Source organism: Apteryx rowi, unplaced genomic scaffold (assembly GCF_003343035.1).
Source record: "Apteryx rowi isolate R43461 unplaced genomic scaffold, aptRow1 scaffold_410, whole genome shotgun sequence".
Taxonomy (NCBI): Eukaryota; Metazoa; Chordata; class Aves; order Apterygiformes; family Apterygidae; genus Apteryx; species Apteryx rowi.
Genome location: NW_020450622.1, coordinates 688005 through 703518, shown reverse-complemented (window position 1 = coordinate 703518; position 15514 = coordinate 688005). Strand labels below are relative to the sequence as shown.

Below are 15514 nucleotides of genomic sequence, written 5' to 3'. Positions count from 1 at the left end.
ATGATAAAAACTTTTTTCTTATATTTGAGTGGGATTGCCTGTGTTTCAGTTTGTGCCCATTACCTCTTTTCTTTCACTGGACACCACTGAGAAGAGTCTGGCTACATCTTTTCGCTCCCTCCCATCAGGTATTTATACAYGTTGAAGATGCCTCCGCACCTTTTCTTCCTGAGACTAAACAAGCCCTCAGCCTCTCCTTGTATGTACCAGGTGTACCAGTCCCTTAATTATCTTTGTGGCCCTTTGCTGTACTTGCTCCAGTATGCCCATGTCTCTCTTGTACTAGGGAGCCCAAAACTGGACACAGCGCTCCAGATGTGTAGCGCTCAGCTACTCACCAGTGCCGAGTAGACAGGAAGGATCACCTCCCTCAGCCTGCTTGCAGTGCTCTTCCGCATGCAGCCTGGGATGCTGCTGGTTTTCTTTGCCACAAGTGTGCATTTCTGGCTCATGTTCAGCTGGTCCACCAGCACCCCCAGGTCCTTCTCTGCCAAGGTGCTTTCCAGCGGATCGGCCCCAGCCTGTACTGGTGCATGGCATTATTCCTTCTCAGGTGCAGGACTTTGCATTTCACTTTCTTGAACTTGATGAGATTTTTGTTTGCCCATTTCTCCAGCCTGTTGAGGGTCCTCCGAATAGCAGCACAACCATCTGCTGTATCAAGCACTCCTCACAGTTTTGTATTGTTTGCAAACTTGTTGAGGATGTGCTCTGTTCCATCATCCACGTTGTTAATGAAATTCCATAGATTAATGGGACCTAATGATGCTTCTTCAAAGTCAAACTCGTACCCTAATTTAGTTGAAATTAAAGGCATAGAATGTATAAAGGCAATGAATTTAGCCATCTGCATCAATGTAGCACACTCATTGCCTTTATAGAGGTTGTATGTTTAAACAGGACTGATGACCATGTTACTTAATTCCATGAATGATACAGTGCAAGGATGAAAAGGGCAGAGAATTCTACCCTTTGGAGCCTGGTATATAAATTCAGACACTCAGAATAAGATTCCATGTTTTATTATGGCTGAGTATTCTCGGGAAGATCAGCATTTGGAAGGTCTGTATTATATCTTGGTGTGAAGTGCTGACACCAAGACCATGTTTATCTTCAATTTGTGTCAACTCTTCATGATGTGGCAGGTTGAAGGATCTGGAAATGAGTGTGGGTTTCATATAGTATGTTTCTTCTGCTGAGGAGCAGGTGTGTGGTGTCCTAATACCAAGATATAAGTAAGGTGGTTGTTGATGACTTGCCACTAAAGTAGCTCTTTAATAGAAGGAATAAAGGCTAGTTATGTTTTAGTTAAAACACTTTTCAGTCTTCTCTGTGCAAGTCTAAGATCTGGAGGAGTGGAGTTTTCGTGGGAGAGGGAGTAGAAGGATAAAGTATTGACATAACCACTGACAAGTGATGAGTAAATAAATGAATTTGGGGGTTAAGAGCTAGCTTTTGGAGGGAAACTTTCTGAGTTGGCTGCAGGAATGAGATTCCTAGGGTTGAGGGAGAAACCTTAAATTATATGATGCGGGTTTTGGATTTATTAGCCTGGTACTAAGCATTGGATCCAAGTTTTAGGGTGGTTGAGGCATTCATTTGGTGTACAGTTGTGCTTTAACTAAATATGATTTTYGTGCTGCTTGAAGTAAAAAGTAATTGTTTTAAAAAGCCTTATGTGTATAGTCTTCATAAAGCCTGGTGTGAGGTTTACAGTTTGCTTGTTTCAGAGACTGATAGTTAAAGCAATATCCACAAAGCTGAAGCTTCTGGGAAGAACATGTATGTGGAAACAAGTTGGGGACTCTGTGGAGTTATCGGTTGCCTTGGGATTTAACTTGCTGGACTGGTGAATTTACTTTTCAGGAGTGGGGAAAGAAAGAGTTGCGAAGCAAGGAAACTGCACCCCGAGATTGTACATAGAAGCTCAGTGTGTTCCTGGACTATAATTTTGCAGAACTTCTGAAATATTTTCGGTTCAAACATGATGGCCTTATGGAAGTCCTGGAGAGGAACTGTGTGCAGAAAGATGGATAATTATTGATTAAATTTGAATTTGTCACTCATTGTAAAGCTAGGACTATAAACTCAGACCACAACAGACACTTTTTATTTTGTATGCAGGTTGTTTTGAACTGTGCCAATTTTTTTCCTCTGAATGTTCTAGAATGAAAACGTTACTGATGATTATGATGCTCTTTATTATCYCTTCACTAATAGTTTAGGAATTAGTTTCTTTGACACTGGTGGTTTGTTGTATGCACTGTATACACAGTGATATCAGCAGAATATATGGCAACTGATTCAGTCTAACCAAACACCTGTTAGTGAAAGACTGATACATGCTAGCATCCTAGAATAATTTGGTTAGTGTTCAGTATGTCACACTTTGTCAGTAAAAAATCATTCTTTCCAATCAAGTTTTTTCCACTTTTCTAATTTGCAGGCTGTTCTGGAGACTATTAGGAATTTGATGAACACAGATTGTGTGGTTCCTGACTGGCTGCATGACATCATTCTCGGCTATGGAGACCCAAGTAGTGCACACTATTCAAAAATGCCAAATGAGATTGCATCTCTGGATTTTAATGACACTTTTCTCTCCATTGATCACTTAAAAGCCAGCTTTCCTGGATATAGTATTAAAGTGACTATTGACAATCCAGTTCTGCAGATACCTCCGTTCAGGTGATCTAAAAATTTCCAATACTCCTGCTCTGGTATTCTCACTTAAGTGCATTGTCAGATGGGATAGAGTTCAGTGTTTGAAGGGAGGTGCTCTTTCTTATAAGGAAGTATGTTCATAACTTAATAGAAGGATTTAAATTGTTATATAACAGAGGCAACTACATACTACAGTTAGGCTCAGGACTGTCTTCTACTCTACAGTATATGGAAGTACCTCAATACATTGCTTGTAGACCAGTCTATTGAATCTGTGGGAAAAACAACAGTATGAGATACAGTCAAAGTGTGCAGCTTTCATCTTGGTGTTGTGAGATCTAGTCTCCTCAAGTTCAGCTTAATAATTTTTAACTACCTGATTTTCTTACATGACACATTAAAGCAAGCCAAGAATGGCAATTTCAACTTCAGTTAAAATTTGAGCTTTTGGAAACATCATTCAGTTAAAGCAAAAAGACCTCTGATATCCTGTAGTGCTTTTTTTTATTTTAGAAATGGTTTCTGGAACAGAATGCCTGCCCTGGTGACTCCTGAATGAAAATGACGTGATTTCTTTCAGTGTTATTGTTGTCCATCTCAAAATATTAGTGGTTAATCTTATTAGACATGTTCTATCCCTCCTTGTGGCCTTCCTTGTGCTTTGGCAGCTGAATTTCACAGTGTGCACTGTTGGAGAATAGGTGGCTGGACTGAAAAAAGTGTACATGTTTTCCCTTTAAAGTTAACAAGAATTGAAATTTATTCCTTTTTGAAGGAATAATTCTGACTGGGGGAAAAATGGATTTTTTATTTTTTTTATTCCCCAGTCAACTCTTGTCATGGCTAAATTGAATCTTGAAAAGGGGGGAGGTACTCTTCCAGGCTTGTTTGAAACACTACATGCAGAGTATATGTGGGGATGGCACTAACACTACGTAGTAATATGATAGTAGTCTAAAAGCATCAAGACAAGATAATGCCCACAATTTCCCTTGATAAATTAGTGTTAGAGTTTTCAGTTCTTAAGATGGAAATACAGATTTTCATCTTTATGAACAACTTGCAAAACATTGCTTCCTTATTATTGCTATTGCTCTTCCTACTGCTGCATTTCTCTTGCAAAGAGATTAAGAGGTTATTGCTGTTAAAGATGTCTCTATTACTGTATCAAGATGATTGGATAGCTGTTAGAAGAATCCCTTCACCATGATATGTTTCTGATTTAAATTAGAGGATCTTGCTAACATGTGATAGAGGACTACAAAAAATGAAATGAAATTGGAGGATGCAAGCCTTCAGGCGTAGAAGAGATTTAAGACATTGACATATTTTGTAAAGTGTGAATCGGCTCTAGAAAAAAATCAAGTTGCTGATGACCAGTTGCTTTCTATTTTAACTTTATCTTGACTTCTGTGTCTGCTATTTTCATTTATGAACTCTTTGCCCTCTGTGCTTTTCTAGCTGTCTCAGCTCATTGCACATGTGTTTTCCAGCTGTTTAAAGAACACTTCTTCTGAACTTTGTTAAATACACTATTTCTTAAAATCAGCATCATCAGTTTATTTTCATCCCTTTTCCTTGTCCTCATTGATCCTTTGTTGTATGCATCCCCTGTTGTTTCCTGATTGTGTGAAGGTTTATCATAATGGTGTAAAGAAACTTAATGTATAAACTTCTAAAGGTAATCTGGTGTCGTAGTGAATATATACTGAAGTGTAGACATAAAATGTGTGTTACAGGATAACTTTCCCAATAAAGGGAGGTAAAGGAAAGAAAAGAAAGGAAGAGGATGGGAATGAAGAAAAACCCGAAGAAGCTAAAACATTGATTGTAGAACCTCATGTCATTCCGAACAGAGGACCGTATCCATATAATCAACCAAAACGGTAAGAATTGCATGGGAATGTAGTTACAAATGCTAACAGATAAATAGCCATTCATTTTCAAAAATAGCTAAAACAGTATTGTAGATTGTAAATTAAATGCGATTTTAGTATCGTTACCAAAAAAAAAAAAGTTTCTTATGTAAGACTATTTTGTTTTATATTTAGAACAAAGTATTTTATTATCCTCTCTATTTAAAACAAATCCCTTTGAAAAACATGATGGGAAATACTGGCTTTCAGTATTGTTAGGACTTTGAATATTAGTATTAAAAAGTTAATTTTTTCTGTAATTGTCCCTCTTTTGAGGGACATTGATCTTTTTTAAATAATTTTTTTTATAATCAATTGAAAGTCTAATTTAAAGAACTGTGGTGATTGGATAATTTTATTTTTAGAAGTATGTAAAATACTTATTTTTTCATAGTACTGGAAGTCTGCAGAATCTTTTATATACCACTGAAAATAAGCACTTTAAAAGCTTCAATTTGTTTTCAATAATTTATTTTAAAAGCAGTTGGAAATGTAAAATACTGTATAGCATCAGAGCACTAAGTTGCTTTGCCTGTGACTGTGCATACATATCCCATTCTCCGTGCAGCAAATGACTTGTAGATGTTTTAAAGCTGAAGACCTGCAGTTAGAGGTCCAACATCAACTCCTAGTTGTGATATCTACAAGAGTGTGACTGTGTTAGGGAAGGAGGAATGCACCTATTAAGCGCTGGTCCTTAGAGAAATGAAGAAATGTTTAGAGATGCATCTTTGCGGATGAGAGGTTCAAATGGAGTAATAAAAGTGTGGGGGTGTTTGGCCTATTTTCTGTTAAGAAAGCCTTGATAAAAGGCTCTAGCAGTTCTTTGGAAAATTATTTTACTTTCCCTGGCTAGTAGATTGGCCCAAGAATTTATCAGTGCAAGTAAGTGCTGATCTCGCTTAGAAATACTATTTTAATGTTATTGATAACAGGTAGGTATTTCTACCAAGACTTTTTATAAATTCCTTTACTGATTGCAAATGATAGCATTAGAAATAATTTGCTTTCATAAATTATTTAAGAATCAATCTGTATATTTATTTGCAAAACTTCCTCGATATAATTCAAGTATTTTAACTTTTAACTTGAGAGAGGTGCCTGAGGTATGTACTCTATGTGTAATAGAGATGGCCTTGGTAGAACTCCCATTGCTTGAAGAATGGCAGGTCTGGAGATGCTGTTCTTTGTCAGAGTGCCTTGTTTAAGTTTTGATTGCTTGTTAGAATGACTTGTTTAGGAATTGATAGATTTGTCATTCCATTTTCTGTAACCTAGTGATGTCATTTAACTTGATGTTTCAACATGTCACTATATTACTCCAACATTGAAAAGGAGAATCATAACTAAATAATTTTACACTCTCATTTGCTGCATTCTCAGCAAATACTAACCAACTGAAGACATCCTTTTTAGATGGGATGATTTTGTTGTCAAGTGAGCACTGATCTACTGTCTTGCTTAGAAATTGCAAGATTGTCATGTTTATAAAAATGTTACATTATTAGTTGTAATGATGGTCCAATATATATAAAAGTTTGTAAGCATGTAATTCTGGAGAAACACATAGCTTTTTCATTTAAATCAAACTTGTTAAAACAGTGGCTTTAACCAAAACCGTTGGCAAAATCTGTGAATTTTCTGATTTTGTTTTGCTGTGTTATAGCAATACTATTCAATTTACCCATACTCAGATTGAAGCTATACGTGCAGGAATGCAACCTGGGCTAACTATGGTAAGAATATTTTTTAAGGATTCTATGCTATAAGTTCTTATTTGATACTGGTGTGAGGTACATTCAATGAAGCATGTCCTTTTTGTAGCCTCTCTGAGGGCACATACACTATTAATTGTTAGAAACATGAAAAACCAACACCGGGAGGTTCAATGTCCCCCCTTCTTCACAAAATCATACCTCAAAAAGATATCTGATCTCTGCATAATTGTAGCCTATGTCTCAATGGCTAGCAGCTTTCCACGACAACTGAATTTACTTCTTCAGGTGGTTGGACTGCTAGTTTTAGACTGCAGAGCTATTGTTGTGTCTGTCATTTTGGCTGTTTTAAATTAGTTGCATCATTTTAAGTTTGGTCTAACTCCATTAAAGGAAATGAAAGTCATTGAATGGTCTCCAGGGAGCTATTTTTTCTGCTGTCTTATGAAGTTTAATCTACAGCTCTTTATAATCCTGCTGACTCCAATAACTAAGAAGCTTTAAACTAAATCAAAACTATAGATTTGTTTTGAAAGTAAGTTGTATTTGGTAAAGTTCTGCAAAGGGCTGTAAAGCTTACCATTCTTAATCAGATCTGACCACAGGTGCTTCCAATGAAGTACTCTCTACCTGCTAGTGACTCCTCAGTGGAGTATTTGAATGACTTTTCTGTATTTGTTATGATCCTCTTACTCTCTTTCTGGACTACTTGGGCATTAATGCTAATTTTTAGCTTTTGAATTAGTATTCATTAGCACCATACTCCTTTCCTCCTCCCCTTCCTCTTTGTCTTTTTACCTCTCCCTAAATACTTGCAGCTAGCACATAAAATGCAAGGCAAAGGAGGAAAAAACTTCAGTAGCATTGTTTGTCTTTTCTGGCTGCCTGGCTAATCTGCTGAAATCAGTGATATTGTAAATATGTATAAAGGTTACCTGACTTCTTAACTATCTTTTTGAGGATGGAATGTTTTTCAGTAGAGCATAGCAGAACTTTCTGAATTTTGGCAGCCTATCAGCTTTAAGGTCTGTTTAGAAATTAAAGCGCTTTTTTGATGCCATAAGAATGACACAGTGATAGAGGCTTTAAAATTACATATTTAACAATGTTGGAGGAATGAGGCCAATGATTTGAACTGCTGGGTTTTAAATAATTGCAGTGTTTGCCTAAGAATACCCACATCAGTATATAGGAGTATCGTTTTGTATCAGTATTCTTGTCAACAGAAAAGGTGACTGGGAAATTAAAATCTTCATTATCATTTTGTAATTTATAATTAACACATAAAATACTAGGGGGGGTTTCTAGGTAAGGTAGTTTTTGTTTTCATCTTGTTTTTTAGAATAGCATTATGTACTGTTCATTAATATCATTTAATCTTTGTTGAAGTAGTAATAATAACTTTCTAATGCAAGCATAATGCATTATAAACTACCTTTTGCCTCATTTTGGAGGGCTTTAAAGGAGAGAGTATCTTCCTGTGATATTCTGTCAGTTTACATAAATGGTCAGYATATAGTTTGATCTTTTTCTACTAAAAACACATTCTTTGATTTTTTTTAAAAGAGGTCAGAGAATGGGAGTCTGGTAGGTCAAAAAGGGAAAAAAAGATGACAGTCTTTTTTTTCTTTTTGAGAATGTGTGTCTGATTTTTGACTAAATTACCTGTTGTTTTTCTGTGGGGGAAAAGAAGGAGAACTGGTTGGGAGAGCAGTTATATAATGTAGGCCTATATATATATWTTTTTTGTCACTGGAAACAAATATATTTATGAGAAAGAAGTAAGTACCATCTTACTTGATTTTGAATCTAGTTGATCAGTGATATTAAGGCAAGCATGATTTCCCAGCAATTTGTAATTTTGTATGTAGATATGAAATATGCTATTCTGTGCTTAATACTGTACAAATGACTTTGAGATGGGTTATAATACTTTTAAAATGTGTTAGGTGTAAAATTTAATATTGTTGGTGTAACTGAACCTATAACAACATCAACAGTAGGTATTCTGTATGGCCAGTTCTAGATTTTTTGAGTAAGTGAAGAGACTGGAGTCTGTCATTTTATATCTGCCTCCCTTATTCTTTTTCAACAACTTTTTTTTATGCTTTTTTCACTATTTCCCATCTTGCTCTGAAGTTGAACAGACTTTTTCTTTTTTTCCTGAGGAAGTCTTTTTTTCATGGTTTCTGGCTTTGGATTGCAAAACAGAGAAGAGCACTTCATATGCTGACTGACAGTATTCCTCTTATCTAGGACTCTGCACAGGCTAAGTCTTTCACTGTATATTGCATGTGTTTTTGAAGGTCACAGAAGCTAGCTAGTATTCGTAGGTGAAACATTAGATTTTTGTCATTGGTGCCCAATGTCTGTGTCTTGTCAGATTGCTGTTTTTCCCAACAAGCTATATTTCTGTCCTGTGCAATAGTCTCATAAATTATGGGGGGAGGGGGAGGGGAATGATGATGATGATTTTTTGTTTGTTTTATTTTATTTTTTTATTTATTTAGGTAGTGGGTCCACCTGGTACTGGAAAAACTGATGTAGCAGTCCAGATAATATCCAATCTTTATCATAATTTCCCAGAACAGCGAACCCTTATAGTTACCCACTCTAATCAGGTAAAGTAAGAGCCATATATAAAATTTTCCTGTAGTTAAAATCAAGAACAACAGATACTGAGATTAGTAGTTTCATGATTGCAGTTGTTTCTAACAATGAAAACTTGAGCTGGTTTGTGTGCAGTTCATGTGCCAACTTTATAATGTGAGATTTCATTTTCGAATTTCAGGTTTGTAGTTCTGAGATATTTATCAGATGTTTTTGTTATATTTAGCTGCTTGGGGGTGGAAATTAGAAAATATTTTGAGTATGTGTCAGCACGGTTCTCACAGTTACACATTGACCGCACGCATGCCAGACTGGATTTTTGCTAGCTATCTGTCTAGGTCTCTGGTTGCTCAGTGCTTTATGCTTCCAAGTGAAGACATAAAAGGTAGCATGTCATCTTCAGCTGGGTACTTCCCTTTCACAAGAGGTGAAGACCAGCTGCTAATTCTCAAACACCTTTAAAATAGAAAAATGCCTTAAAGATTCTTATTCTAAAGCTGCATCTGCTTTAGAAGCATTTGTTTGTAAACACATCTTTTTCTAGTAAACTAGTCGTATCTGTTTCCCAGTCCTAAGTAGCCTATCCTTTATCAGCTATTTTAACTCAACATATCACTTGGAAAACATTTCATCTTTGTCCTTCAGAGTGAGATCAGGCACTCACACCGTCTACCAAAGAATGGTTGATGGAGCTTGCTCCATTCCTTTGGGTAATGAGCTACAACCTGGAATAATATACACCAGGCTACAGTGGGTGAAGGGTGAGTAAGAGGTAGTAGAGTTGAAAGAAAGGGTTGAGAGCATGTCTGTTAGGCAGAAAAGTGAAAAAATAAAAAATTAATTTTTGAGGCAGGTAGGAGACTATTTTTACCAGACAAAAGCTATACGAGTGCATTAACTTGAAACTGTACTTGGCAAAATAACCCGTCTCTCAGCAGTGTTCATTCCCTATACTTTTGACACTGTACTTCAATGTATTTGCATGACTTCCAGTTGACTAGAAGTACAAGTGAAGCTTACTCATGTTTTTTCTTAAAATTCCATAACTTGCTGATCCAATGCTTACTTCTTACTCTTTCAAATATATCTGAATTGGGAGTTAATATTAAACTGTTAGAGAACTGAAGTGTTTAAGTCGCAAGACATAGCACACCTTGACAATTTGGGGTGGGCAAAATTCATTTATCTATTTGAAATGGAGACATGGCACCTGTCAATACCAGATAGCACTCTTCCGATGTACAACAAAAGTCAAACGAACAAAATAGGTTCAAAGCCATTTAACAAAATGCATGTTTGCAAAGTGTATGCCTTGAGACAGTTTTATAAATTAATAACTGTATAAACCATGATTTTTTTAAAATAAATTAGATGATTGACACAATTTTTAATCGTGGTATAAAGTATGTAAGGACAACTGTTTCAGGAGGCTGATTTCCCTTTTATCAAGATTAAAAGGTCTAGTTTCAGCATTGCCTCCATGTTTGCTTTGGCTTCAGTTGTTACCAAAATAGGCATCTGTCCTAGTTGGCACTAATAAATCTTCAGTTTTCCCTACAAGAGCCTCTGAACTTCTAAAAACTACTCTGTCCTGTTCTTGTCAATCTTTAGGCTCTGAACCAGCTGTTTGAGAAAATCATGGCTCTAGACATTGATGAGCGCCACCTCCTGCGTCTGGGTCATGGAGAGGAGGAATTAGAGACAGAGAAAGATTTCAGCAGGTGAGCAAGAAGGAGGTGCTAATGATAAACTGGTTTGTGCAAACATTGTAGCTGAAATGTGTGTGCTGAATCCCTTCTGCCTCCCATGTAAATGAACAAGGAGGTGTCCTTGACAAGTTTTACCTTTCTCATATAATTGAGTCCAGGTAATGCTGACTGCCCTTGTTTTCAATGTAAGGTTAGATAATTTTAGTTTTTATTCAGTATATAAGCTATCTGCTCTCTTGAGAATCCAAAGGCAAAATCAGGCAGTTGCTTGTTTACGAATTCAACCATTTGAAAAAAACAGTTCACTATATGTTGGGCAATTATGCATTTTATAGAGTTGATTTGTAGATTATAGATTTAAGATTTATAGAGTTTAGATTTTAGATTTATAGAGCTGAATTTGATTTAATCAAATTACTCCAGAAATTTAATAGTCAAAATCTTAATGAAATAATGTCATGGCAGATACTTATTTAGTAGTATCTAAGACTTACTATATTTCTTGAACACTAACGCTAATCATTAAACGATTTTTTTTTTTTTTTTTTTTTTTTTGAGACTCTCTCCATTATAGTCATTCTTTTTCAAAGTAACTCCAGACCTACAGGACATTACTGCAAAGTCCTGCAGATTCTGGCAATTAGGGAGGGAGAGATGTGTGATGAGGAATATATTTAAAGGTGGGCTGCACTTTTCTAAGAGGAGAAGTTTATTTCCTGTTTGCCTCTATTTTTGCTTCTTTTTAGGTTGCTTCTAAATTCATGCTTTTGTGTGTCAGGCTGCTTTAGAAAGGGCAGCAATACATTCTTATTACTTGCAAGCCTCTTGTTCCATTTTTGCTCCCTTTGCTGGCAAAGCAGAAGAGGGTAGTATAGGGACATAAGGTGGAGAGGAGCTGATTAAGCTGGTACTGTCATTTAAGAAATGTAAAAGGAATCACAGCTAAAGAAAATTTTTTAGCCCTGAATGAATACGTAAAACAGGGCATATGATTTGAATTGTGAGGAATAAGAAGAAACTTGGAAGCATGAAAATAAACTGGTTGCAGTCAGTTGTAATTATGATGGATTAATTTTGCTGAAGAAAAAAACCTGTTACCAGGAGTCTTAATTGTCGTAACTCCTGCAGAAGGACTTGTTTTTTCCGGTTTTAAAACAATATCATAATCAGTTATGTCTTACTGAATTAAAATCTCCAGCTTTAACTATTCTAACTTTTGTAAATAAGACAATAGAACATTATGATTCCCAGGAATTGTCCTTTTTTGCTGTGCAGAAAGCATATTCGGTAAACAGTAAGTTTAATATGAACTTGAAATTTAACCTTTATTCATTTAAGCTTTTATTTACATATGTATTTGTAAAAGAAAGTGTCCTGCTTCTCTCTTACCTCTTTACTTTCAACCATCTATACCATTCCTTTATTTTTTTTTCTTTTTGAAAAAATGTGTTCCATTGTTTGTTGTTTCTTTTTTTTTTTTTGTACTGCTTCTACGTGAGAGTGCACAGATGAGGGAAATTGATCTATAAAGGGGGAAAAAAAGGGTTTTCAGTGGGCAGCTGTGCTTATGTACTTCAGGGGCCTCCTGTGTGTGGATGCAGACCTGTCTAATAAGGCAGGCTAAGCATTATTGCAAGGCRTTTTATATATTGCGAAAGATAGTTAGCCTTATGGTACTGAAACTTGGGGTATACGTTCCATTTATGATGGTCCATGGACTTGTGTAATTTGTATATGCTTGTATGAGCCATAGTATGCCATAGTTTCCAACCTATATATTAGAAATAATATTTTTCTGCTTTACAAGTATGTTATGAGAATGTTATAATAATAATTATGAAGCTCTTGGTAAAGTGACACAATCAAAGAAACTTTTTCTAGAGTAATTGTTCTTGCACTTTTTTTTTTTTTTTTAATTATTAGGCCTTATCTAGATAGAAGTAGTCAGCAGGTAGCAAATTTTCATTTTTTGAAACTGGGTAGTTGTTGTGTCTTGTGTGTGTGTGATCTTCCATTGTGATATTTAGAAAAACTGCTTTGAATTTAACAAAGTGTTACGTTTTATCCATTCTGTAGGTATGGAAGAGTTAATTATGTCCTTGCTCGAAGACTTGAGCTTCTACGAGAAGTTGGGCGATTGCAAGAGAGTCTTGGAGTCCCAGGAGATGTTTCTTACACTTGTGAAACAGCTGGCCACTTCTTCTTATACCAAGTAAGGGCTGAAATACTCTTACAGAGACTGAATGACCTCAGTATGTTATGAAACACATTGTTAAAATTGGAGTGAATTTTTCAGAATTAAGTCTTAAAAAACCCCACCATTTTCTTTGGTGGTTCAAAATACAATAACAACTAAAGCTATAATTATAACATTACTTACTTGCATTGCTATTGTTTTAGCATTCCTGCTAAACGGCAGGCATTTCTGCTTTTTATGCCTGTTGGCAGTTTCTAACGGGGAGTTTTCCCTTCAAACAGGAGAAGCTGTGGGCTGCTTTGTATTTTTGACAGACTTTAGAGCAGCTACTTATATTCGTGCTAGAAAGCTTTTATGGTGCTAGATGCCAGCATGAAATCGGATACAAAACTGAATTTCTGTATATCCCTCATTACCCTTCATGTACTTTTCAGTTGCTTTTTCTACATTAGCAAGTAGTATGTCTCAAAAGGAGTAGACTTAGAGTGGTACTGAGGACCAGATGCCCATGCTATATATGTTTTTACAGAGGTTACTTTGGACTAGCTCAGGTGTGGTTCTATGCATTAAATGGTCATTAGGTGTTGGAGAGTATTAGGCGCTTTACTAGAGTGCATCTGCTGGTTTAGTTTCTTCCCAAAGGAATCCAGTTTGGAATTCAAACCAATATATTATAAGTGGAAACAATGAGGAGATATGTTTCAAAAGTGTCTTTCCAATGCAAGATCAAATGCTAATTTAAACATGCCTTGCTTTAGTGATAAAAATGCATATTTTRTTACACTTTAACCTTCTAAGTATTTCATAATTCTTATTTAATTTACGTTAAATAGTTTCATGAAGCTATTCTGAATTAAAGTATGCCAATGTGTGCAAAATAACATCTATTCAATGATTTTCTTTATTATATTAAAAAAAAATCAATATGACGTTTTTCTTTACCGTAGGTAATGTCTCGTTGGGAGGAATATATCAGTAAAGTGAAAGTTAAAGGTGGAAAACTGCCTGATGTTACAGATGTCTCCAGTTTCTTTCCTTTTCACCAGTATTTTGCAAATGCTCCTCAGCCAGTTTTCAAAGGCAAATCCTATGAAGAAGATATGGAAATTGCTGAAGGGTGTTTCAGACATGTTAAGAAAATATTCACTCAGCTTGAGGTAAAGCATGTGGCTGTTAGAAGTAACTGAATCCACCTAATTCCATCTCAGAATTCTCATTCCCCTACATCCTATAATTAGTAATATACACCTTTAGGCATCCATCCCCTTTAGCTTGCAAGGCATTCAAGTGAGAGTTCCCCTGTTGAGTGATTTTGTCCTGTTTTACACCAGGGACAGTAGTCTATAATCGTTCTACTGTGATCTTAGGAAGGAGCCATTCAGTGTGCTCCATTTTCACTTGGTTAGGTTATTAGGGTTCTTACACCTATCACTGTTCCTCTTAGCCTCACCAGGTCTTTGTGTTTACAGTGAATTGCCTTTAATCAGATAACATAACAGTAACATAAGCAGATTATCATACATCTTCTCCAGAATTGCTTGAAGGAGCTCTTAAAAATTAGCGTAAAGGTGATCTGGGTATCATTTGGTCATATTAACTGTATTGATCTTATAGTAAAATTTGATGTCATGTTATGATGCGGTAAATAAGTTGAAAACAAGAGAAGATGTGGTAAAGCAAGATTGTTGGGGCAGGGGGGAGCTAGTCCTCAGAAACAACTGGATAATTGTCTCTGAATTTGGGTAGATACACAGGTTGCAGAATTCATGAGTGTACTTTTAAAAGAATGTTTTCTGAAACATTGCTGTCTCCAGGTTTAGCTTAAAGAAAATTACTCTGACGAGTTTGTTAGTAACAGATACCCTCATAACTTTCTTGCCTGATTATCTTAAGAAGGTGACCCCAGATGGTTTCTGAATGAATAATTGTTATAAGCAATAACTCTAACTTTCAAGATTTTCTTTTCTCTCCCATAGGAATTCAGAGCATTTGAACTTCTCCGCAGTGGCCTGGACAGATCCAAATACCTCTTGGTGAAAGAAGCAAAAATTATTGCTATGACTTGTACTCATGCTGCTCTGAAACGACATGACTTGGTTGAATTAGGTTTCAAGGTAGTAATGATGCTAGTGATACAAAACTGACTTTTTTTTTTTCTTATATAAACTTTTTATCTGTCGTAAATGTAGACCACTAGATTATTTTGAATTTTGCTTTTGACCAGTATGTTTCTAATTGTAATTTTATTGAAGAATAATTTAATTTCTATTTGCATATGTAAAAGTTGAGATCACTTTCAAGATACTCTATATATAGAAATGCTTCTTACTGCACCTGTTTAAAAAAATAGTTTTGCCATATTAGATGATGAACTGCAGTGATATTATTGAGTAATAAAATAGAGGCAAAATTGGGAGAAACACAGCCTTCATAACATTGCTTATCTAAAAAATAAATGCTTTGAGAAACAGACCTATGATGCAGTGCTCTTTTCACACTGCAATGTTATCTATAGTTACGTATTTACTGCAGACTTATATCTGACAAACACAAAACAAAACCTCCCGGCTTACCAACTTTCTTTCAGTATTATTTGCCTCCTAAAGTGCACTGTTTTGGATCACAGAAGTGCTCCAGTGCAAGTCCACCAACTTAGTTTGCCCCACTGCAGGAAGCTTTTCTCTTGAGGAAAGGCATATGAGA

The 15514-nt window shown here is 35.8% G+C and overlaps 1 protein-coding gene across 5 annotated transcripts in view; it reads left to right on the top strand.

The window, feature by feature from the left end:
• AQR (aquarius intron-binding spliceosomal factor) overlaps window positions 1-15514 on the top strand; it is a 63905-nt gene that overhangs the window by 30299 nt on the left and 18092 nt on the right. For all 5 annotated transcript variants that reach the window (XR_003255192.1, XM_026075781.1, XM_026075779.1 and 2 more), the window contains 8 exons: window positions 2447-2688; window positions 4404-4550; window positions 6247-6316; window positions 8806-8916; window positions 10517-10626; window positions 12691-12826; window positions 13759-13968; window positions 14788-14925. Coding sequence is in view for 4 of the 5 variants with exons in the window: in XM_026075781.1 (XP_025931566.1) it covers window positions 2447-2688; window positions 4404-4550; window positions 6247-6316; window positions 8806-8916; window positions 10517-10626; window positions 12691-12826; window positions 13759-13968; window positions 14788-14925 (1164 nt within the window). In the remaining variant the exon portion in view is untranslated. The remainder of the gene's footprint in view (window positions 1-2446; window positions 2689-4403; window positions 4551-6246; window positions 6317-8805; window positions 8917-10516; window positions 10627-12690; window positions 12827-13758; window positions 13969-14787; window positions 14926-15514) is intronic.